General features: G+C 40.5%; 1 protein-coding gene across 1 annotated transcript in view; it reads left to right on the top strand.

Annotated features, from left to right (window-relative positions):
* Positions 1–24,710, top strand: part of LOC122749640 (solute carrier family 15 member 2-like) — a 42,039-nt gene extending 17,329 nt beyond the window's left edge. Inside the window, exons 4-22 of the mRNA XM_043996097.1 lie at positions 1,668–1,760; positions 2,000–2,099; positions 3,887–3,977; positions 4,253–4,330; positions 7,710–7,792; positions 8,149–8,235; positions 8,737–8,826; positions 8,944–8,988; positions 10,067–10,099; positions 11,706–11,794; positions 12,484–12,565; positions 14,032–14,166; positions 14,817–14,978; positions 15,931–15,977; positions 16,900–17,010; positions 18,082–18,178; positions 19,518–19,664; positions 21,943–22,047; positions 23,941–24,710. Coding sequence (XP_043852032.1) covers positions 1,668–1,760; positions 2,000–2,099; positions 3,887–3,977; positions 4,253–4,330; positions 7,710–7,792; positions 8,149–8,235; positions 8,737–8,826; positions 8,944–8,988; positions 10,067–10,099; positions 11,706–11,794; positions 12,484–12,565; positions 14,032–14,166; positions 14,817–14,978; positions 15,931–15,977; positions 16,900–17,010; positions 18,082–18,178; positions 19,518–19,664; positions 21,943–22,047; positions 23,941–24,117 — 1,852 coding nt within the window. The 3' untranslated portion in view covers positions 24,118–24,710. The remainder of the gene's footprint in view (positions 1–1,667; positions 1,761–1,999; positions 2,100–3,886; positions 3,978–4,252; positions 4,331–7,709; positions 7,793–8,148; positions 8,236–8,736; positions 8,827–8,943; positions 8,989–10,066; positions 10,100–11,705; positions 11,795–12,483; positions 12,566–14,031; positions 14,167–14,816; positions 14,979–15,930; positions 15,978–16,899; positions 17,011–18,081; positions 18,179–19,517; positions 19,665–21,942; positions 22,048–23,940) is intronic.
* The last annotated feature ends 425 nt before the right edge of the window (positions 24,711–25,135 follow it).

The following is a 25,135-nucleotide window of genomic DNA, read 5'->3' as shown; positions in this document are numbered from 1 at the left end:
GTTAGGCTTATGATTACAGATTAAATTTTTTCTATTCTGCTTATTATTTTTTTTGTGTAGGACCTAAATTCTGCTCTAATTCTCATTTCTCTTTTTAAACCACCTGGGAAGAGCATCTTATGATTACATGTTCTTCTCAAATTCTACAGAGTTGAATGACCATTTTCCTTTTTTTAAAAGTGTTTATTTGTAGATACCTGAAATTGTTTACTAGATCTGGAGGCCATATTTCCTTTGGTCATTACTGTTTTTCCTGTTGATTTATCTATTTATGTTCAAGGTCTTTGAGTTTTCTTCCTCCTGAAATCTTTGGTATTTTCAGTCATTTCTTCCCCTACTCCCTACTCCTTTATTTTCCTTATTGCTTACTTCTGACTCCCTCTCTAATTGTGGTTTCCTGGGGGCTGGATCTCAAGTTTTCTCAGCCTTCCCCTAAGTAGGCATTTAAAAATTCACTAGCCTAGGTTTCTGCCCTAAGTAACTTTTGGATGTTTAGAACTGGTCCCAGCTGGATGATGGACTCTTTCCCTCAGTCTTGGTGGAGTGCAACATAGCTCCTCACACATGGTATCCTGTCCTGGTGATCTGTCCCACTCCCTCTATTCCTCAATTCTTTGGTATGACACTGGTGGTTTGGAGCCTGCTTTCCCTGGCATCAGTGCTTCTGAGTTGCAGCCACTGGCAGGCTCTTGTTCCTGAAGGGCTGTGGCCAAGCTGCTGTTGAGGGCTAAGCAAACTTCTGCAGAATGGGAAGAGGGAGGGGGTAATGGAATGCATGAGTTTTGATGTAAGCTTGTGTTGTGGTCTTAGGTCTGCTAGGGTATCCTCACTGCTGAAAACATTAGAGGTTTGGGAGGGTTACTGAGTAAACTCAAGGTTGGTGAGCACCAGATCCTGGGTTTAGGGGATTTCCCCCCACCTCTTCTTTTGAATTATGGGTGTCCTAGGCATGGAAACAGCTGAAATTGTCTTATCCATGGTGCTTAATTTCTCTTTTGGATAGGTTTGAGTGGTCATGAGGATCAGAGAAAATAATCCTCTATCTTGTCACTCACATGACTTGGAAATCTTGAATAGGATTATTTTATGCTCAGGTGCAAGGCAAAGTCTGAACAGGTGGCTCATTCTCTCTCTGGCCCCTACCCTAGTCTTTATAACTCTCTAGTGCCACAGTCACCCCTTGAACAAAATCCATGCTAAACCAAAGGCCATTCATCCTCTTAAACTCTCCTAATTTTATAATCCCATCAACTCTACAAGAGACTACCCCCAGTTTTGTCTGCACTTGAAGGGGATGAAAGAAGTAGATGGGAAAAATTAGCTATCCTTGCTTAGCCCCTCATAGAAGGTCTTCATTATTGAACCCTACCAGTCTTTTCCTATTTAATTTTTGCTTTTGTTTCCCATTTAAATTTCTAAAATAGTTCCTTAAATTATCTTATTTTTCTATAGCCATCATGTATAACTTTAATGCTTTTCAAAGTGTCTACCAGAGGAGGAAGCTGAGAGGAGGGTAGAATATGACACCTACATTTGTTAGTGTTCCACCGTGTCCTCAAAGCAAGAAAGTTAGTTCTATGGATTCTAGAGTGTAAGCATTGGGTTAATTTTGTAAAACTACCTGTAAACTGCCTCTTTACTCTTGAATGACTTGGATTTCTTGACAGGACAATCATCTATCTCTCTTTGGTGTATGTTCTGGGTCACTTGATCAAGTCGCTGGGTGCAGTGCCAGTCGTGGGGGGACATATGATGCACACGTGAGTAGAATCACAGAATGCACATTCTCCTTGGTTAGTCCTGCAGGCTTTGGTTCCCTCTACCACCCCCTCCCAGGCAGGGAATTCTCTTGTTCTTCCTTAGGAATATTGGGGAGAAGATTCCCAGGGTTAGGGTCCTCTCTGCTCTAGTGTGCTTTTTCTCCTGTAGCCCCGTGATCATCATTGCAGTAGTAAAACCATACACTGACATTATCAGAATCCTTGTCTTTTTCCTGCAGGGTTCTATCCATGGTTGGCCTGTTCCTGATAGCATTGGGAACAGGAGGTATCAAACCCTGTGTATCAGCCTTTGGTGGAGACCAGTTTGAAGAAGAACATGTAAGAACTATGTGATTTCAGTATCTACTTTGTTATTTTTTTTTTTTTGCGGGGCAATGGGGGTGAAGTGACTTGCCCAGGGTCACACAGCTAGTAAGTGTCAAGTGTCTGAGGCTAGATTTGAACTCAGGTCCTCCTGAATCCAAGGCCAGTGCTTTATCCACTGCGTCACCTAGCTGCCCCCATACTTTGTCATTTTGAAGATGAACCCAGGGATCACTGGTGGAGGAGGGGCATTGGAGAGATAGAAGGCCCAGGAATTGAATGGTTCACCAGTGAGGAGAATCATCAGACTGAAAACAGAACAGAAAGGCTTTCCATGATCACTACACTTAGCAAGAAAAGCCTTCTTTTTCTCTCACTAATGCAAGTCAATGAAGGAAAAAAAATAGGAATGGACAAATGAGCAAAGTGAAAATGGCTCAGCTGAGGGTCTAAGGATACAAGAGAGAATCATGTATATTTCAGGTTATCCCAAATTCCCAGCTTCCTTTTCATCCGTCTCCCACTTTTCCACTATCCCAATTCCTTCATGTGTTTCTTTCTCTCTTTTTTCTCTAGCTCTGGTCTTTCCCTATCTTTGTATTGGGTCTATTTGTGCCTTTTCGGGGGTTTGTTTTGTTTTTCTCCTTGTTTTTCTCACCTTGCAATTTCTGAATCATGAGAATTTTCCTGGCCTGGAAAGTGATGCTGTGACCTAGTGGAATAAGGTAATCACTAATCTTTATGCCCATTTCCAGTTTCCAGTCTTTAATTATGTCCAGAGGGTGGGGAGGCCACTGAAATTTTTTTCACTCCTATCACTTATATTACTGTGGGTCTCTATGATGGGTTAAGATTGTTTGCAAAGGCAACTAGCCCCAAGCAAATGGGAATTAGAGTCATCTGCACACTCCATTAATTAGAGAATTGGGCAAGTATGAATGGAATGAGGAAAGTTCACTTGGGATGGGGAAACAAACAGGAGTAAAGGGGCTAGGAAACCTGAAGCAGCCAAGTTGTTTACACTCTTCATCTGAAGGAATGCATTTACCTACTCATACTCTTTACTGCAAATGGGAAAGTGGCAGTTCTTCCCAGCTTCTCTTTTTCCAATTCTATTTTTTAATTCTCCCGTTAAACTTTCAGACAGGTTCCCTGCGAAACCCCAGATCAGGTCTTCTGTCCAGACTATGTTTCCTTTCTTTGCACTTGGTTCTAACATGCTTCCTCTCCCCATTTCTAACACATTCCTACTACACAACACATATAATTTTGTTTGGTTTGTGTAGGTTTGATGAGCAATACTTGCAAATAACACAAGTCTCTAATGTATAATGTAGTTTGTAGAGACTAGGGAGTGTGTATGTACTGGGTGTCCCAAAAGTCTCAGTGTAATTTAAAGCTATTGTGAAATATGCTTTAATAAAATGTAATACCTTTTAAAAGTAATAAACATTTTAATCATAAAAGTATTTTTATTATTTTCCAGTTTTCAGTGTTTGTTTTTATAAGATTTCTAGTTCCAAATTTTTCTCCCTCCCTTCCTTCCCTCCCCACCTCCCCAAGACAGCACGCAATCTGATATAGGTTATATATGTACAATCTAAGTTTAAAAAAAAACCCACAAATTTTATCTTTAATAGTTTAAAGCAGCACCAAGATTTTTGGGATACTCTATCATTATTTATATTAGTTCTGAGTTTGGCAGGTCAGGACTGTAAGGATGTGTACTTCTGAGTCTGATGATAATGATGGTGAAATTTATGCTGTGGGGTTTTTCTTTCTTTCTTTCTTTTTTGTCCCAGGCAAAAGAAAGGAGCAGGTTTTTCTCAGTTTTCTATCTGGCAATCAATGCGGGGAGTTTGATCTCCATGTTTGTGACACCCATGCTAAGAGGTTAGAATCCTTTGTGAGGGGCCTGGTAAATGGTTTTGATGTAACCAGTCACGGAGTGGGAGATTCTTTTTTTTTTTTTTCCAAAGAGGGCTTGGGAAATAGTAGGGGTTTCCTTCTGTTTAAGTTTTCTCTGTAAGGAATTGAATTAAATGATTCCTATAAAGATTTCCTCTTTTCCTCCTCTGAAGAGGGTGATGTTGGGGAAGACTGAATGAAACTGATCTGTAGAAAAGCTAAGACCCACAGTAACCCTGCTTTCTCTGTTCTCTCTCCAGGTGATGTACAGTGCTTTGGAGGAGATTGTTATGCATTAGCCTTTGGGGTCCCAGGAATGCTAATGGTACTAGCTCTTGGTAAGTAGACTGGGGAAGTGAGAAGAGAATCCCTCCCTTCTCTGAACCTAGCTCACTAGGTCAAATACCAGCTTTATGAATATTTGGAGGATGCTTTGATTTCTTAGGATACCTAAAGACACAGTCTAAAGTGAATGAACACATAGCTGGCTGCCCCTGCCCTACTGACACATATTGAGTTCTTTGAGTGACTGGAGCTAGAAAATCTAGATTCTGTTTGTTAATGTGAAGGTGATGGGCTAAGTTTGATACAATTCATTCACCCAAACCACTCTCCCCTCTCCCAGAGCCTAGTCCTAGAAGAGGAGGCTGGGTTGGTTACTTGGGTTACATAATCCAGGGGCAGCTCTGTGTGTTTTTGTTTTTAATCATTGACCTTAAAATACTTTCCTCTCCTGAGGCCCAGTATGACATTTCTTGGAATGGGTCCAGCCCCCAAACAACAAGAACTTGATAGAGAAATAGTAGCCCCAGGATTGAGTATTTTGCTTAGTTTTGATTGTTCAGAGAAGGGAGAAATTCTCATGGTTCATTCGTATGGGGTTAATTTCTTGATCATTCCAGGGGGCCATGTTGTCTCTTTTACCCCTTTTCTGCACCTTTTCCCTACCACTACCACAACCACACACTTTTCCAAATGTTTCCTCAGCTGTCCTCTGATCAATCAAGTCAGCAAACATTTATTAAATACCTATTATGTGCTAGGCACTGTGTGTACTGTTTATCCTGTGCAGTTCCTCATTGGTGATGTGGTGTAGCTCCTAGCATCTTAAACTGTGGGTCTCTACCCCATATGGGGTCATGTAGCTGAATATGGAGGTCATGAAAAATTTGGCAACAGTAAAAGGTTATCTATACTTATTTTATATATCTATATACACAGGGGCATATAAAAATTTCTCAGGTGAAAAGGGGTCACAAGTAGAAAAAGTTTAAGAATCCCTGGTGTAGCCTATATACACACCTAACTTTGCTCCATTTTAATTGTTCTTTGAGACTTGCTACTTGAATTCTTCAGTCATCACCAGTATCTCCAGAATATTGATGCTAAAAAATCTAAGGCTTTTATTTCAAGAAAGTTAGGATCATCATAATGTGTGTTCTAATGGACTAACCCTATGGGCTGTCCATCCAGTTGCATATCACAGCCTGCTATTTTTTTATCCATTTGGTTTTTCCCAATAGGGCAATTTGCCTCACTCTTGAAAGGTTAAAGTAAGAGAATCTAATGCAGTGTTTCAGGGTGTAACACAACACAAAATCAAAAGCCTATGTGTGTGTATGGGAACAATGAATGGATTTTTTTTTGGGGGGGGGGGAGCGAACTGATGCCGTGATTTTTATCTGTTTAAGGAGCTCCTGGTGAGAAACTCCATCAGAGCAGATCATCTGCTTTGCACTTGATAGTTTTACAGAAATTGCCTAGGGAACAAAAGTTAAGTAACTTTCCCAGAGGGTCACATAAACAGTATGTGTCATAAGCAGGATTTCAACTCAAGTCTTCTTGACTTTTCTCAATGCCACCCTCAATAGCCCATATCAAGGACATTCTTGATGAGACTATGAGAAGGGAACAGGCAAGCTTCACAAATAATATTCTATATTCCTCAGCATTTTGAAGTAGTATCTGTAATATCATTGATGGTAGGAATCTATTCTTACCTAATATATAGATTTAGATTATAAACTAACTATGCCGTCTATTTAAAAAATCCTTGTCCATGTCCTTAGCTTCACAATCAATCAATCAACAAACATTTATTAAGGTCCTGTTATGTGCCAGGCATTGTGCAATTGATTAAAATGTTTTGAGAATACCAGATCCCACTGTGTTTATCATTTGTTAATTTTCAAAAAGCATGACAAAAGTTCAAAATTGCAAGGCAGAAAAAATTACTAAGAGCACTGATTGTCACAATTGTGTCTAAAATATGGAGACTCTCAAGGTTGTAGGGACAGATTAAGGTCCTTGTCCCTTGTAGTCTGGGGCAGCTAGGTGGCACAGTGGATAAAGCATGGGCCCTGAATTCATGCAGATCTGAGTTCAAATCTGGCCTCAGATACTTGAATCTTACTAGCTGTGTGACCCTGGGCAAGTCACTTAACCCTCATTGCCCCCCCCCCCAAAAGTTCTTAAAATAGGATGTCTAAAAATATAGATCCTTTGGTAGAGGTATCTTTATCTGTATTTGATTTGGCAACTGATTTTTAAAAATTCACTAAATTTTCTTTTTATTAAGTGAAAATTAAAACTAACGCTGACATAACTTTGGTGTTTTTTTTGTTGTATATAAAAGGTTCACCCTTTGAAATACATGAAGATATTTTTGTCGTAGTTTTTGTTTGGCCCACTCATTCTTTAGGATGAGATTATTTAATTTCCAATTAATTTTGGTCTATCTTTCCATGGCTCTTTATTACATGTAATTTTTATTGCATCATGATCTTAGAAGGATGCATTTACTATTTCTGTCTTTCTACATTTGACTGTGAGATTTTTGTGTCCTAATACACTGTCAATTTTTGTGTATGTGCCATGTACTGTTGAGAAAAAGGTATGTTCCTTTCTATCCCCATTCAATTTTCTCCAGATGTCTATCATACCTAACTTTTCTAAATGTTATAGTTTTTTTAATCAAAAATTTTAAAACCCAGTCTACATTCTTTTCATAGGCCCTAGCCATAGTGGCTATTGTGTCTCTTCAGCCCTGAAAGGATGAAAGCCAGGACTTTACCACTTGAAAAATATGAGTTCTCCCAGTGATTAACAATCCTAGCCTGAATAGATCCTGGTCTGGGGGTGGGGAAGAGAGAGGGAGAGGGGGGAGAGACAGTGGGAAAAAGAGAGGGAGATGGAGAAGGGGAAAGAGAGGGAGAAAGGGAGAGGGGGAGAAATAAGAAGGGAGAGGGATGGAGAGAGGGCTGGAAAAGGGAGAGGCAGAGGGGGTTTTCTATGGAGGGGAATGGTCTGATGACTGAAAAATTTCAGTCCCTAAGATGACTTAGTCTTGCCCTTAAATTTTAATTCCTGGTATACAGATCATTGAAATTATAACATCATGTGGTTGTGTCAGTTAATTTTAAGTAACTAGTGATTTGTTCATTTTTATTAATATGCCTGGACTTATGTCCTCCATTGGAATGGAAAATTAAAGGATATTTATTAAAGCCACATGGTCTTCATCCTACAGGATCCAGTAAAACCTCAGACACACATATTAGATGATAAAAATGAGCATGACATCCATTTCCTTACACATTACCTCACAAATGAGGTTTCTCCACATCTCCATACTTGTTTCCAAGATTTTTAATCCACAATCAAAAGCCAATGCCTTCCATGAGGGGTTTACTTAACTCCCATGTGTGTCATTTACAGTTGTGTTTGCTCTTGGAAGTAAGATGTATAAAAAACCTCCCCCTGAAGGAAACATAGTGGTTAAAGTCTCCAAATGTATCTGGGTAAGTCATTGAATCTTCAGTCTTCTCTATTTAAAACCTGAGAGAAATGTGTGAAACATTTAATTTAGGGGGCTTATACATTGGTGCATCTTTTTATTCTGTGATTTTTGTGGGTCTGTTCTATCATAGCCTACTTTTCCAAGCTTAGATTGTCATTATATTGTTGAGTCCTAGTTAGACAATAGTACTTTCTAGAGACTAAGGAACAGGGGAAAAATATTGAGGGCTCTGGAATTCTGTGATTAATGGTAATTGATTTGTTTAAAAAATTCAAAGGTGAAATGGATGAAGGTGGTTTTAGTTAGAAGACTTCTGCTTCTTTTTCTTTTTCTGAACCTCTCATGGCTTTTCCCCAGTTTGCTATTTCAAATCGCCTGAAGAACCGTTCCAGTGAAATTCCAAAGAGAGAGCATTGGCTAGACTGGGCAGAGGAAAAATATCCGGTAAGTCAGGATTGTAGAACTGAATTGTCTGCTTAGCAGTGGTAAGCACCATGTGCTAGCCAGGTGACTGACCACCTTTCCTTTGCCATTGGTCCCTGGAGGACATTACCTACTGTTACTTAGTAGTGTGGGCTCTCCTTCAGCTGACATAATTTTCTTTGCCTCTAATTTCTACACATTGCTGATCCTAATTCCTGATAAAAACAAGTCGAGACAAATACAGAAGGCAAGCTCTGTTTTGGAGGAAACTTGAGGGCTACATGACCAGGGAGACATTCCATAGCCCCATTCCCTCACCTGTTCACTAGAGTCTCCTTGTCTTCCTGATCTCCAATCTAAATCCATTCTGCTGATTTAAGTCTTTTCCCTCAGTCACCTCTGACCCAAGCTGTTCTCTTACTGCTTTATTGCCCTTTTGTACTTCTCATGAGTGCTTCAGGTATTGGTAGATTTTTTTTTTTGCAAGCTCAGGAAGTTCCATTTTTTTCCTTCTTCCTACAGAAACAACTCATCTTGGAAGTGAAAGCACTGACCCGTGTGTTGTTCCTTTATATTCCACTGCCAATGTTCTGGGCTCTTTTGGATCAACAGGTAAAAAAAAGGACTCCCTAATAAGAATTCAGGGTTATAACCTTCCTAAGTTTCTTCCTTCCTTTTCCTTCCATCATAGGATATGAACTATCTCATGGAACCATCTCTTTTGTCTAGGGCTCTCGGTGGACTCTGCAAGCAACTAGGATGAATGGTAATATGGTGAGTAGCAGTGATTTTTGCCATATAAGTTACTGTCTTGATTTGTATCAAGGGAGTTAACTTCTTTGCCAAATGATAGATCATCCATTTGCATTCATTTTTCTCATCTTTTTTTTTTTTTTTTTGGACCAGACCTCTGATTTCTTTGGTATGAGACACGTCCTTATTTTTTTTTTTGCAGGGCAATGGGGGTTAAGTGACTTGCCCAGGGTCACACAGCTAGTAAGTGTCAAGTGTCTGAGGCCAGATTTGAACTCGGGTACTCCTGACTCCAGGGCCGGTGCTCTATCCACTTTGCCACCTAGCTGCCCCCGAGACACGTCCTTATGAGGAAACTCTTTCTACCAGTGAAAATTAGCAAATTGTTCTGAAAGTTAGTCTTATAAAGGTTAATTCTCATCTGTAAAATGAGGGATTAGACTAGATGACCTATAATATCCTTTCATCTTCTAGAGCTATGATCTTAAGTGACTTGCCCAAGGTCACACAGCTAGCATGTCTGGCTGGATTTGAACCCAAGTCCTCCTGACTCCAAGAGCAGCGCTACTACTACCACACACAGCCTTTTGTGTAGTCTTCCTATGTATCATTATTTTAATGTAATTCTTTATCAGATGGGCAGCTAGGTGGTTCAGTGGATAGACTACCGGGCCTGGCGTCAGGAACACCTGAGTTCAAATCGAGGCTCAGACACTTACTATATGTGTGACCCTAGACAAGTCACCTTAATCCATAGGAGAAAGAAATGGCAAACTACTCCAGGATCCTTGCCAAGAAAACCCCATGGGCAATGTTGGTATAGTATTGTCCATGGGGTCACCAAGAGTTGGACACAATTAAATGACAGCAACATGCATCAGATCATGATTTCTGACAGACAGACAGTGATCCATATAGGAGCAAGTCAGTGAGATAAGTAGTGTGAAGTATTATTGTTCCCGCCCCCCCCCATTTTACAGATAAGAAATATTTATTGCTTTTCTTTTTCTTTTTGGCATATACTGACCACAGGTGATTATGATCCAGCTTCTTTTCACATTTCAGAGGTTTATTCATGCTTTTTCTTCTCATGTTTCAGGGATTTTTCGTGTTCCAACCCGACCAGATACAGGTGGGACCCCTCCCCATAGCCATTCACTCTCCTTGCCACCCCTTCCCAGTTCAGCAACTAGATGGTGATCCTGCTTTCTGCTTTGAGACAAGGAGGTGATAGCACTAGGGAAAATGGATTCTTTTGACCCACCCTTCCAAATGACCTTCCAACTACCATTGAAATGAATATTCAGGCTCTGGATAAAGCACAGGGGTTTGGTTTGTTCTGTTTCAAAGTGGCAATAACATTTTGTAGATACTTTGTAGACTGAGTAGAGTCCCTACTTATATCCTTTAGCTCCAGCTCCATTTACCAGTTAACCTCCTTTCCACTTTCATTTTCCCTGGGGCTATGTAGTTGAAGCACCTGTGAGGAATGGGCAGATCCACAAGCCATCATTTTTGTACTCACTCTACATAGGGACAGCATGAAGAGAGGAAGAAATTCCCTGCCCTCTACTATCCAATTGGCCTTATTCAGAGAAGTTAGTCTTAGAATCAGACAAAGTAAATGAGAGTTTGATAGAGAGCTGGTGGGTGGGTAGCAAGCAGGAGATTTTATCAAGGACAGCTTATAGATGAGGGGATTCATGGATTGGATGTGAAGGATCTAGGAGGTAGACTCTGAAGGTCTAAATATTCAAGGCAGTGGAGGGATGTGTGAGGAATTCACCCTTTCCTGATTATTTTTAAAACATTCTAGATGTTCATGACACTTCCCTCAGCTGGTTCTCCTGTTATCCAACAAACTGATTCTCGGTCTCCTTTTCTGTCTCTTCATCCACATCATGCTCTTCCCTGAACATATCTTTTTTCTCGATGCTCTCTCTCTCTCTCTCTCTTTGTGATGCCATCAACTCCCTAGGACTGAATTATCTTCTATTCAGATGAATCACACCTGTATATTCAGTCTATCTCCTGAATTCCAGCACACATCTCCAGCTATCTATTGGACATTTCAAACTCAATATGTCCCAAATAGAACTCATCTCTCCCTGCAAACTCTTCCCTCTTCCCAACTTTCCTATTACTGTCTGGCACACTATCCTCCCAGTCACCCAGGCTCAGTGGCATCCTTGACTCCACTGTCTCAGCCCACATACCCAATGTGTTGATAATTTCCTCCTTCTGGATAAAGATGAGGGTGCAGCTAGTTGGTGCAGTGAATAAAGCACCAGCCCTGCATTCAGGAGGTCCTGAGTTCAAATCTGACCTCAGACACTTAATACTTACTAGCTGTGTGACCCTGGGCAAGTCATTTAACCCTCATTGCCCTGCAAAAAAAAATAATAATACCAGCAAGTAGTTTAATATTTGGCATATGCTAATCACTTAGCAAATGCATATGGGCTGATTAACTGACAATGTGATGGTGACTGAAAGTGCAAACCTTTGGAAATTAGTGGGAATGGGATACCAGCTCTAAAGTGGAATAGGACTCTGTATGCCCCAGAGGTCAGCTAATGGATCCCAATGGTGGGCCTATTCTGGAGTAAAGATGCCTTCACAGAGTATTCTAGGGCTAGGCTAGGAATACTATCCCTCTTCCAAGCTGGTGTATTTCTTCACAAGTTATTGTCTCTGTTGGGATGTTGATAACTAGTCTTCCTAACTTGGCATTTCAGGTGCTAAATCCCCTTCTGGTGCTTATCTTCATTCCCATGTTTGACTTTGGGCTCTACCCTCTGGTCAAGATGTGTGGAATCAATTTAACGTAAGTGTTGACTGTGTCTGTTCCATCAGATACACCTTCTCTCTTCCTCTACTTCTGAGACAGATGTCGATGTTGATAATATTTGTCTAGTGATACATGGAGGTATGTTTGCCATCATTTCTCTGCTATCTCGTATTTGTTCATGTCAAGACTCTTTTGTAAACTCCTACAAAATGGGGACTGATCTTTGTAATTCTCTTTTTCTGGTTCCACATATAATTTTGCTTTTAATTCAGGCTTTAAGAGAATGAGACCCATCTTTTTGGTGAGAGAAGAGAGTATAAGAGACAACTTTATGGACCAGCTTCTGTTGTATTGTGTTCGTATGAGGTGATATTTGTTAAAGCACCTAGCATGGTGCCTGGCACATAGTAGGTGATTAATAAATACTGTTTTCTTTTTCATTCCCTATATTGCCTCTACTAAGGAGTTGAAAGTATCTATCTAGTGGCATAATTTGAATGGGATGGAACCCATTCTTCATTGTAAAGGAGAATCAGATAATCCCTGCATGGGTAGAGTTGTCAATATTTTTGCTTGTAAATTAGACTTTCTCAATCCAAGTCAACACATGGATAAATGTCTCTTATTTGCAAAAGACATCTCATAGCTTCATCTCATTTTCTGCTTAGCAGGAATATCTTGAAATAGTCCTTCGCCCCATGGATTTTCTTCCTTTCCTTATGTAGATCTATTAGGAAAATGGCAACTGGTATGATCCTGGCATCCCTAGCATTTGCAATTGCAGCTACTGTTGAGATCAAGATAAATGTGAGTACAAACCTGAGGTACATATGAACTCTAATGCAAATTGGAAATGCCTCACTGAATATTCATTCTGCTTAGTTAGAGGATCCACCATCAAAAATAACTATATATATATATATATATATATATATATATATATATATATATATATATATATATATATACATTTATAATCTGTCCCTCCCAGTGCCTTCCCCACCATGAATAAAAAAACAAAACAAAAAAAGAAAAACCAAGCCCTCATCATAAACATGCATATTCCAGCAAAACAAATTTCCTCATTGGTCATGCCAAAAATGTTTCTTTCTCTCTCCATTTTAAGTTCATCCCCTCTCTCCAACTGGAGGTGAGCAGTATGTTTCATCTTTTGTCTTCTGGATTCATTGTTTATCATTGCATCAGTTCTTTCAAAGTTTTTCTTTTACAATGTCAACAATAATAGCAAGTTCTCCATGGTTTTATTAGTGTGGATGAGTCTTTCACTAACACAGATGGGTTAATCACTTGCATTTTAGCAATTGGCTTTCAAGAGTTGCAATGGCCTAACTTCCATCACCTCTTTGGCCAAACTTCTGATGATAAGCATAGTTAGGTTGTTCCTTGAATGACCAATACACAGTCTTCCATTGGGCTTTCATACCCAAAGGCTTTCCAACTTAATAGGACCTATCAGAATTTGTGCTCCTTTGTCATCACTTTGATAACCAAAGGTTGCCTCCATGCCAGGAGGCATCAGAATCATTTACAGATTGTCTCCCCAAAATGTAATGGCTTAAACTACACTAAGAGTTTGGGACAAATTTTATAATGGTGTGACAGCTTATGAACTGGCACTCACCTCCATTTTACAGAGGAGAACTGAGGTTCAAAGAGGCTAGATGGTTCTCCCAAGGTGAGAAAGCTAGTGATTGTAACCTTATCATAGGTGAGACTTGAACCCAGGTCTCCCAATGTTGTCTGCCTAATGAAAATCTTCCTGCCATTCTTATTAAACTATAAATGTATATGATGCCAATGCTAGGAACACAGAGGGATACAATCAATGAATAAATACAAGACAGAGTTGGAGATCAGGACTTGGTTCCATGATGCTGTGATTCCTTTTATTGGGGGTGGGGGCGGGGGGGGGGGGGGCTGGCAATTGGGATTAGGTAACTTGCCCAGGGTCACACAGCTAGGTAAGTGTCAAGTGTCTGAGGCTGGATTTGAACTCGTGTCGTCCTGATTCCAGGGCCAGTGTTCTCTCCACTGTACCACCTTGCTGCCTTGATGCTTATGATTCTTTTTTTTTTTTTTTTGGTGAGGCAATTGGGGTTAAGTGACTTGCCCAGGGTCATACAGTCAGTAAGTATTAAGTGTCTGAGACCGGATTTGAACTCAGGTCCTCCTGACTCCAGGGTTGGTGCTCTATCCACTGTACCACCTAGCTGCCCCACTTATGCTTCTTACATGTTGCTTATTATTCTTAGGAATTGAGCCCACACAAGCCAGGAAGCAAAGAGGTTTACCTGAGGATTCTGAATCTAGCAGATGATGAAGTGAAAGTGGCATTGATGGATTATCAGAACAACTCTCTGCTTCCAGAGCCCATCAAGCCCTTACAGGTGAGGGGAGAGATGGAACCAGAATGACTTGTAATGACACTTGCACAGTCTCCTCAATTATCTGCATGGTTATTTAGAATGGCCCAAAGATCTCAAACTGTCTCCCAGTCCTTGACCTTCTAAGAGTAGAAGTCCATGCCCATGGGTCCATGGACTTGGAGTGGGAAAATACATCTCTATTTCAATATAATTCATTTCCTTTATAATCCTATGTATTTTATTCTGAGGAGAAAAGAGTCCATAGGCATCACTAGACTGCCAAAGGGGTCCATGATGCTTAAAAGGTCAAGAGCTTTTCATTTACTCACCAGATTGACAATAAGGATTGCTATCTGTACTCATAACTATAATGATAGTGAACATTTTTGAGTCTCTATGTCCTTCACTCCTTGTTGAATTGTGATGCTCACAAAAGTAGCAAAGAGGCTATTTGATAGATACCTAGGATCATAGGTTTAGAGCTCATCTGGTGATCTCTGGATTCCACGTCCAATCTCCTCATGTACAGATAAGAGAAGAAATGAGGCCCAGAGAAGTTATGTGATTTAACTAAAGCTGTGCAGGCACTAAGCAGAACTAGGATCCAAACCTATGCTGTTGGATCATACAGTAAAGATTCTTTACCCTGTATTAATGATGTCTTTCTGCAGAAAACAGAACATTCCAAAATGCTCCTGACCACAGAAAGCCAGTATTTTCACTTCCAGCTGCAGTATCATAACATGTCTGTCACCAGTGAGCATATCCTGGAAGAGAAAAACAGATACAGCTTGGTCATTCGTGGAGATCAAAGTGGAGTTTCCAGCATCCTGGTGAGTGTTGGGTGAGGCTAATTGCCATACATAGTAAGATGATGGATTCATTAATTGGGCAGAATGGTCTTTGTGATTATTATCATTGAAGGCACTGCTCCCTTAGTATAAATAATTAATTGACAGCGAGGTCTAAAAGATTAAATAGAATTTTTTTTTACTCTGAATTTAATGAACATTCCCCTATCCTCCTCCCCTCCCCACCCGGGAAAAAATACCGCATATTTCCATGTACAAAGTAGAACAGAGAAAAGGATAATATGTGAAACCACAAATTTCTATTATATACAGCTTGTTTTCCTAAAAAGTATATAATACATTCAACATGTTTTCAAAGCTGACCTGCTTGTCTGTGTTTACTTCTGAACGTCTCCCCTCAAATAAAAAAAAGAGCAATACTCTTTGGACATTTGCCAAGTCTAAAACTCTATGTCTTACATTGAGTTTATCACTCTATCAGGAAGTGGGTATCATGCTTCATCTATTACATTCTTATGCCATAACTTATTTAGCTACTCCCCAGTTGATGGGTAGACCCTTTGTTTCTACTTCTTGATAAAACAAAAAGTACTGCTATGAATATTTTTGTACATAGGGATCTTTTTATTTTTAATTTGATATCTTTGGAGATTATCCTGGATCAAAGGCACAGATTAATTTGGGGGAGGGGGGAGGGAGGGTATAGTTTCAAATAGAATTCTAGAATGGCTGGACCAAGTTATTCTCCCTATTTTTCTGTAGTCTTTCCAACCAGTGTTACTTTCCTTTCTTTTGTCATCTATATAATAAGTCGGAGGTGGGACCACATAGTTTTAATTTTCATTTATCTAATTATGAAATTTAGAACATTTTTTTCAAATGCCTTTTGATAACTTGGATTTCTTCCTTTGAGAACTGCCTGCTTATATCCTTTGATGATTTTCTAACTCATTTTGATTTCAATGTGTTGTAGATCAAGGACATGGTAACCTCAACAGCCAATGGGATGGCAGCTGTGAGGTACAAATCACTGGGAATTCCTGGAGTCCTCTTTCCCCAGGATTGGATCATGATCTGGGTCTGATCTATGGACTGTGGGTGGAGAGAGCTCTGCTTGTGCTGATTAGAGATTCGTTCCTGGATCACCTCGAGAGATAGGGTCAACAAATATTTTCCTTGGGAGTAAAAGCACAGCAGAGAGGCAGGTCGGCTTTGAGGGGGTTAGGTCATGGCCCAATCCCTTCACACAGTCCTGGGCCCTGTTGCCTAAGTGTCTCTTGCTTATATTTATCATTTTCCTCTTGCTCTGTGCTCTGAGGAAAGAAAGAAATATTAGGTCAGGAATTCTTAATTTTTTTGGTATCCTGAACCCATTTGGCAGTCTGAAGCCTACTTACCCTTTCTCAGAAGCATGTTTTTAAAAACCATAATATAAAATACATAGGATTGTAAAGAACCAATCCTATGGAAAATACAATTATCGGGGCAGCTAGGTGGTGCAGTAGATAGAGCACTGGTCCTGGAGTCAGGAGTACCTGAGTTCAAATCTGGCCTCAGACACCTAACACTTACTAGCTGTGTGACCCTGGGCAAGTCACTTAACCCCAATTGCCTCACTTAAAAAAAAAAAGCAAGAAAATACAGTTATCAAAACATTAAAAAAAACACAAGGGGCAGCTAGGTGGCGCAGTGGATAAAGCACTGGCCCTGGATTCAGGAGTACCTGAGTTCAAATCCGGCCTCAGACACTTGACACTTACTAGCTGTGTGACCCTGGGCAAGTCACTTAACCCCCATTGCCTCGCAAAAATTAATTAAAAAAAACAAAACAAAACCCACAAAATAACAAGTTCACGGACTGCCAGTTAAGAACTCCTACATTAGGGAATTCTTTTCAAATGTTTATCTGATACTGTCCTAATAGCCTTATCCTGACCCACAGGCTTATTAACACCTTGGATAAAGATGTTAACCTCACATTAAACAGAGATGTCTCCCTCAGTGTTGGTGAAGACTATGGTATCTCTGCTTACAGAACCTTGGAAAGGGGAAAGTAAGAGCCTTATCCTCATGAGAATTCCTTCAACAAGACTTTAGCAAAGATTTGTAATGTGCATAGATGGAAGGTTGAGGCATATCTGGAGTAATCAGGATGGAAAGGAACATGAATCAGGCCTTTGAGTTTTCAGATCATATTCTTCCCACCTATATTCAAGTTAAATGGAGGAGAACGTCCACATCATTTTTTCCTTCTACATGCCCATAGTCCTGTACAGACATGAGGAGACAGGAATTACTCCCCAAACCAGAGGAGATTTGGGAGCAGTAGAATTATGACCAAAGCAAGCCCGCTTCTCTCACCTCTCTCACCTCTCCTCTCTCACCTCTCCTCTCTCCTCTCTCCTCTCTCCTCTCTCCTCTCTCCTCTCTCTCCTCTCCTCTCCTCTCCTCTCCTCTTCTCTCCTCCCTCTCCTCTCCTCTCCTCTCCTCTCCTCTCCTCTCCTCTCCTCTCCTCTCCTCTCCTCTCCTCTCCTCTCCTCTCCTCTCCTCTCCTCTCCTCTCCTCTCCTCTCCTCTCCTCTCCTCTCCTCTCCTCTCCTCTCCTCTCCTCTCCTCTCCTCTCCTCTCCTCTCTCTCTCTCTCTCTCTCTCTCTCTCTCTCTCTCTCTCTCTCTCTCTCTCTCTCTCACCTATGCCTTGTGCATAATCCGGTACATCTTGATGGTTTATCAACCAGGGCTTGACCTGGGCCCAGCAAATTTCTGCAGCTCCTCAGCTACTTAGGAATCCTCCTGGAGTGCCTCATGGAGATCTATTATCCATTAAACAAGTTCCAAGCTGAGTACTTTACCCCTCAAATTTGTTTAATTTGGAATACCTTGTACTGTGACAGTGAAAATTCCAGATCAAGGGGTAGAAGTGTAGTTATCCCTTCCACACCTTGAAAAATTGCACTTAAATCACATATTATTTTTGTTTTTCTTGCATTATTATTTAAATCACACACATACACTGGGGAAGGGTGGGGAGAAGCAAGCAAGCACTGTATAGTTTTCCTCAAATAGGAATACCTTTTTGAGGTACAGGGTGGTTTTGGATTTGAGATCCCTCTTTTCCTTTCTCCAGATACCATCATGTGCTGTGTAGGACACAAGACAAGGATTTTTCCTTGGACCTGGGGCTACTCGACTTTGGTGCAGCATACATAGTTGTTATTACTAATGTAGGTAGCTCTTCCCCTTCTCATTTTTGCCCACCTTACCTTTGCTTTGCCCTCACCCAAGGAGGCTGCTTAGAAGTAGAGGATAGGATCTGTAAGTAAGTCAGGAAAGTTAAGATATTATAGTTATCATGTCTGCAAGAAGACTATTGTACACATCCATTGGGTAAGACATCCATTTCCCAAGCTAGCCCTTGAAGGCCCACTGAGGTCTCTGTATGCTGCATACCTACTTCTAGGACTGGGAATGTAAAGCATGAAGGTATTTTATAGTTCTAAGTGCAGTAAGGGTTGGAAATCAGAATTCACCTTGTGTCTTCACATTCAAGTGAAACAGTCTGCCCCAGTCTCAACATGACCCCTAGAAACAATATCACTATCTGTGATCTATCTGAGTAGGTTGTTGCTTACTAAATGTGACTTGAGCTGAAGGACTCAGGTCATTTGGCTCCTTGAAAGCCCTGTCTAGTTAGATCCCTGAAACACTTATTTCTTACACTTCAAAATGAAGCATCTTGGGGCAGCTAGGTGGCACAGTGGATAGAGCACCGGCCTTGGAGTCAGGAGTACCTGAGTTCAAATCCGGCCTTGGACACTTAACACTTACTAGCTGTGTGACCCTGGGCAAGTCACTTAACCCCAATTGCCTCACTAAAAAAAAATAAATAAATGAAGCATCTGTCTAATATTGTGAAAGGATAAATTTAATTTCAGTCCCTTCAAAGCTCTTGTCATGGAAGGCTGGGCAAATTGTATATACATGAGGGAAGATGTGTCCTTGATTTTTTCATGGTTTTTTGTTTTTGTTTTTGTTTTGTTTTGTGGGGCAATGAGGATTAAGTGAGTTGCCCAGGGTCACACAGCTAGTAGGTGTCAAGTGTCTGCGGCCAGATTTGAACTCAGGTCCTCCCGAATCCAAGGCCAGTGCTTTATCCACTGCACCACCTAGCTGCCCCATGTCCTTGATTTTTAATGTAGATTTCTATCTGATTTTAATTTTGTCTGTCCTATTAGATGATTGTCAAAGAGTCGAAGTTGATAATGGCCTTGAAAGTAATAGGTTGAAAAGAATGAAAACCAAGAAAAGACAGTTAATAGGATTTGTTGAAAAGATATCTACTTGAGGCAGCTAGGTGGTGCAGTGGATAGAGTACTGGCTCTGGAGTCAGGAGGACCTGAGTTCACATTCTGCCTCAGACACTTGACACTAGCTGTGTGACCCTGGGCAAGTCACTTAACCCTGATTGCCTCATAAAAGAAAAAAAAAAAGAAAAGCTATCTACATGTCAGAAGTGTTTTGCTGGTACTACTGATTGGCATGTCTCCCTTTTCTCTGGCTTAGAGTTCTGATCAGGGTCTCCAGGCATGGAAAACCGAAGATATTTCACCCAATCAGATGTCAATTGCATGGCAGTTGCCACAGTACATAATAGTTACTGCAGCCGAGGTTATGTTTTCTGTCACAGGTCTTGAGTTCTCCTATGCTCAGGTAAGGTATTTTTTTCTTCTTTTATATTTTATTTTTATGTTGAATTTAACAAACACCAAATAATATGGGCATTTTCACACAAAGTAAAAAAGGACGATGAGATTGTACATTAAACTGCAGATCTTTATTATGACGTACAGCTGACTTTTCTTTTTCTAGTTTATTATTTTATTTATTTATTTTGCAGGGCAATGAGGGTTAAGTGACTTGCCCAGGGTCACACAGCTAGTAGGTATTGTGTCTGAGGCCAGGTTTGAACTCGGGTCCTCCTGAATCCAGGGCTGGTGCTCTATCCACTGTGCTACCTAGCTGCCCTTTCTAGTTTATTATAAGCCAACTTCCCTGGCTTCCTTCAAATCCCAAGCTAAAACTTCATCTTCTACAGGAAGCCTTGTTATTCTAATGCTTTCCCTCTGTTGATTATTTCCTTTTTAACCATGTTTATTATTTGTTTGTAGCTGTTTTGTTGTTGTTGTTGTTGTTGTTGTTGTCTCCCATAATAGATTGTGAGTTTCTTAAGGGTAGGGACTACCTTTTGCTTTTCTTTGTATCCCCAGGGTTTAGCACAATGCTTGGCAGGCACTTAATAAATATTTATTGACTGATTGACCAGCTTTCAAAGCTGTATCAGGTGAGGATTTACAGAGGTGGGGTAGCATGTTGTTGTTGTTGTTGTTGTTGTTCAGTTGCATGTGATCCATGGACCATAACACACCAGGGCCTTTTATTTTCTACTATCTCTTGAAGTCTGTCCATCTCCATCTCATCCTGTGCTTTCCCCTTTTCCTTTTGCCTTTAATCTTTCCTAACATCAGGGTCTTTTCCAATGAGTCCTATCTTCTCATTATATGGTCAAAATACTTGAGTTTCAGCTTCAGTATGTGACCTTTCAGTGAATAGCCTAAATTAATTTAAGTAGTGACTGATTTGGGGCAGCTAGGTGGCACAGTGGATAGAGCACCGGCCCTGGAGTCAGGAGTACCTGAGTTCAAATCCGGCCTCAGACACTTAACACTTACTAGCTGTGTGACCCTGGGCAAGTCGCTTAACCCCAATTGCCTCACTAAAAAAAAAAAAAAAGTAGTGACTGATTTGACCTCCTTGTTGTTCCACGGACCCTGAAAAGTCTCCTCTGGTACCACAATTTGAATGTCAATTCTGCAGTTCCCAGCTTTCCTTACAGCCCAACTCTCACAGCCATAAATTACAATTGTAAAAACCATAGCTTTGACTATATGGACCTTTGTTAGTAAGGTGTTGTCTCTGATTTTGAGCACGCTATCCAGATTTGCCAGAGCTTTCCTCACAAGGTCATCTTTGAGCATGATTCAGGGAACTGTTCATTTGAATTCTTGAATTTCCCTAAAAAGGTATAGGACACAGGTCAAGGCCTTCCTTCCTTCTAGGCCTTAGACTCCTAACTTATGACCCTCTTGGGATGGCAGCTTGGCTCCCAGTTACTTTTCATAGCCACTGGATCAAGCAACTCATGTCCTCAAGGATAGACATAGTCTGCAAGCCAGCATGATAGCTAAGCTTAGTGGGTACTATTTTATTTTAAAAGTTTATATCTGGGGGCAGCTAGGTGGTGCACTGGCCCTGGAGTCAGAAGTACCTGAGTTCAAATCCGGCCTTAGACACTTAACACTTACTAGCTGTGTGACCCTGGGCAAGTCACTTAACCCCAATTGCTTCACTAAAAAACAAAAAACAAAACAAAACAAAAAAAGTTTATATCTGCACAGTGGATAAAGCACCGGCCTTGGATTCAGGAGGACCTGAGTTCAAATCCAGACTCAGACACTTGACACTTACTAGCTGTGTGATCCTGGACAAGTCACTTAACCCTCATTGCCCTGCAAAGACAAAAACCAAAAAACCAAACAAACAAACAAAAAAGTTTATATCTCTGGGGCAGTTAGGTGGCACAGTGGATAAAGCACTGGCCCTGGATTCAGGAGGACCTGAGTTCAAATCCGTCCTCAGACACTTGACACTTACTAGTTGTATGACCCTGGGCAAGTCACTTAACCCTCATTGCCCCACAAAAGAAAAGATGTAAAAGTTTCTATCTCGGTAGAATATAAAGCTCTTTGAAGGCAAAGATTATTTGATTTTTTGTCCTTATGTATCCAAAACTTAACATGGTCCTTTACACATAGTAGACACTTAATAAATCCTTACTGAGCGAAAAGGTTCTTGGCAGTTGGAGTAGTGGAGGGGAAAATGAGGATGCTTAGAGAAACTCTGCTTACAAGCTTCTTTGTGTCCTCTTTAGGCCCCCCTCAGCATGAAGTCGGTGTTACAAGCAGCCTGGCTCCTGACAGTGGCCATGGGGAATATCATTGTACTTATTGTGGCTCAGACAAGTGTTTTGGTACAGGTATGGGTCCTATGATGACAGCAGGTCATGCGCATTCCCCCAGGAACCTCTTGGGGTACTATATTACAAAGCAAGCCAGCAGCACTGCTGCTGACTGCAAAGTGGAGAATTGGGGCTATGACTGTCATTGGAAATGAACAATGACTACCATAGGTGTAGGTAAGAACAAGCAAGGTGGCTAGAAAGGATGATGAAATTGGGCTAAAAGACAACTAGGAAAGAGGTGTTTTTTTGGGTTTTTTGTTTGTTTGTTTTTAAAGTAATGGAAACTGATGGCCACAGAATGCCTCGGAGTTTCCATAAATATTCTACCAAGAATGACAGAAATTGGGTAGGAGATAGGGGTAAGAAGTGAGGAAGAGATATGAGAATCCATTCATATGTCCACTAAAGTTGTACTCTGAGATCTCATGAGATGGAAGGAATCCTTAGTTATCAAAGGTAATGCCAACAGTATAAACTCTTGTCAGGTCCTATTGATCAGGAAAGGGTTTGAAAACAAGCACAGAAATGGCCTCTATGCCTACTGTCCAAACACCAACTTAATTAAGTTCAGAGATGCTCATCACCAGTAGTTGGTCATGAGGTGGCGAATTTCTGTGGCCTCAGCAACTTTTTAAAACTATCTACTAACACGTTGAAAGGCTTCTGTGGGAACTCCTTTAATTCGTGTGACTCACAATGGTGAGGAGGATATCCAGATAGAAAAAAATCACAGACCCTTGAGGCATTGAATGTTTGGGTCAGTATTGAATTAAAAGGAGAGTTAAAAATAAAGAGAATTTCAGTGTATCTTCAGGGAAGCATGATGTGGCAGAAAGTCTGTAGAATTTGGATTAGAGGGGTTCAGAAAGTAGAATGGGCACAGGAGAGGGTCTCCGCTATGATAGGAACCTCCTGAGAACAACTTATTTCCTTTCCTTTTCCCATGCACATCTAGTTAGAGCTCTGATCCTGTGAGATTCTTGAGTGAGTTATAGTTATGGATTCAGCAAGGTCAGAGCCTTCTAGAGATTACCTCTCACTAATAAAAAATAATGGGAAGAGTGTAAATTTTCTTACAAAACTTTCCCTCATTAATATCCTGTTCTGATATCTCAACACAGCAGGTAGGTGATCATGGAGTGATGAAGACTATGCTAGCAGAACATGAACTCTGATTTATTCTGCTAAACTATGAAGTTTTTTTAATGAAGAACTGATGATAGACTATATACCAGTCATCCAAAGACCAGTCTGGATAGGTTCAGGGACTTTTCACCAGGTTGGCTATAGAATGAGTTTTTCATCAACAACTCCAAAAGACTCTAATAACTCATAAAAAGGTTGTGATCTACATTGATATCTACATTGACAATCATAGATCCTTAACGTATCAAACCATATAATAGCTTATAGTTTACAAAGCACTTTCCTCACTGTGATTCAGTGAGGCACTTAATTTAAGTATTACATATGAAGAAAGAGACTTAGGTGAAGTTATTTGTCCAAAATCACTGAGCTAGGAATTAACTTGAGGTATTCTGACGTCAAGATATCCAGAGAAGACAGATTTCATACCCGTTTACAGTCTCAGTACCACATATCATAGAAGGAAACAAAGATCTTTCTAAAACCTAGCTAGCAACTCCTATACAGTAGTATCAGTCTGGTTAGCTTGACTTCATCCTCAGAAAAGAAACTTACTATTTGTCCATTTTAATAATTGTTCCTTCCATCTTTGTATTAATTGATTAGCTTGACAGAATGATCTCTAGACCCAAGTTCCCTGGAATGCTTCCCCAAGAAATCTGTTCTGAGAGACTTTCTGTATGACAATATGACACCCATACAAACAATTAACAAAGTGAACTTTGCCATGTTTCTTAAGGTCTTCTGTCTTTCTCTTCACAGTGGGCTGAATTTATCTTGTTTTCCTGCCTCCTGCTTATTGTTTGTTTCATCTTTTCCATCATGGGCTACTACTATATCCCTGTGAAACCAGAAGATACTTATAGTCCGCAGGACGCAATGACTTCCCACATCAAGGGGAACATGAGAGACCTGGTGACCAAAAAGACAAAACTCTGACTGCTCCCCTAGCTCTATTCCAAGTCTTTTTTTTACCTGTCCTAATCTGTTTAACTCCTCCCTGGTCTTGGCCCTAACCTACATCCATCACTGAGTATCCTTCTTCCCACTGGGCTAGACCAAAGAAGTAGCACCAGTTTCATCAGAGACCCTGACCTGCATATGTCTTTCATCCTCTCTTTCTGGGGCCATCAACCCTGGAATAGGGACCCTTTGCACACTTGAGCAAGAAATCCAACCAGTCCATACTTCGGTCCTATCACCTGTTCGTGCAGAATTGTCCACCATACATTGTTTTGATGAAGCTGGGACAGATGGTTACTCCTTGTGTGTCTAAAAGAATGTGAAGAACCTAGATGAGCACATGTTACTGTGTAACTGTGTGTGTCACTGTGACATTCTTCTGTGTGTGAATGTACACCACTGGGGGAGAAGGGAAGTATGCACCTGTATTTGCCATTTGGAACATCGCCAAATGTACTCAGTCTTCTTGTCTACATTCTGGTCACTTAACTTTGTTATGTCTAGAAACTGGATTTTTGTCAGTGCAACAGGGTTGCTGGAGCCTAAGTAAACTGATTTATACTAATTAAGCTATAGCCAATGATTAATTATTATGCTATTATTACTATTATGATTCAGAAAGTCTACTAAGGATATTACTACTAAAGACAGCAGCTCATATTTTTATAGCACTTTTCAGTTTATAACAACCCTATGTGATAGGTAGATTAATAAGTCAGAATGGTAGTTTATTAACTTCAAATAGGGGAAAGAGTTTGAAAGGGACTAAGATGTTCCTATCCCAAGAGAGACAAAGGGGAAAGAGAAGACACCCCTTTTCCAAGTATTGATATATAATGGAAACCATGTTAAAGATAAAACATTTGCTTGGCACTCAGAGTCAGAGAAAGGGAAGTGGATGCTCTTTAAAGGTATGTTGTACGAAAATTATGGCAAAATGTTTAGCCATCCTTTCTCCACAACAATGAACCATAATGCCTGAGTTTCCATCTCT

The sequence above is a fragment of the Dromiciops gliroides genome, chromosome 3 (genome assembly GCF_019393635.1).
Source record: "Dromiciops gliroides isolate mDroGli1 chromosome 3, mDroGli1.pri, whole genome shotgun sequence".
Taxonomy (NCBI): Eukaryota; Metazoa; Chordata; class Mammalia; order Microbiotheria; family Microbiotheriidae; genus Dromiciops; species Dromiciops gliroides.
Note: the sequence above shows the minus strand (reverse complement) of the source record. Positions and strands in the feature narration are given on the sequence as shown.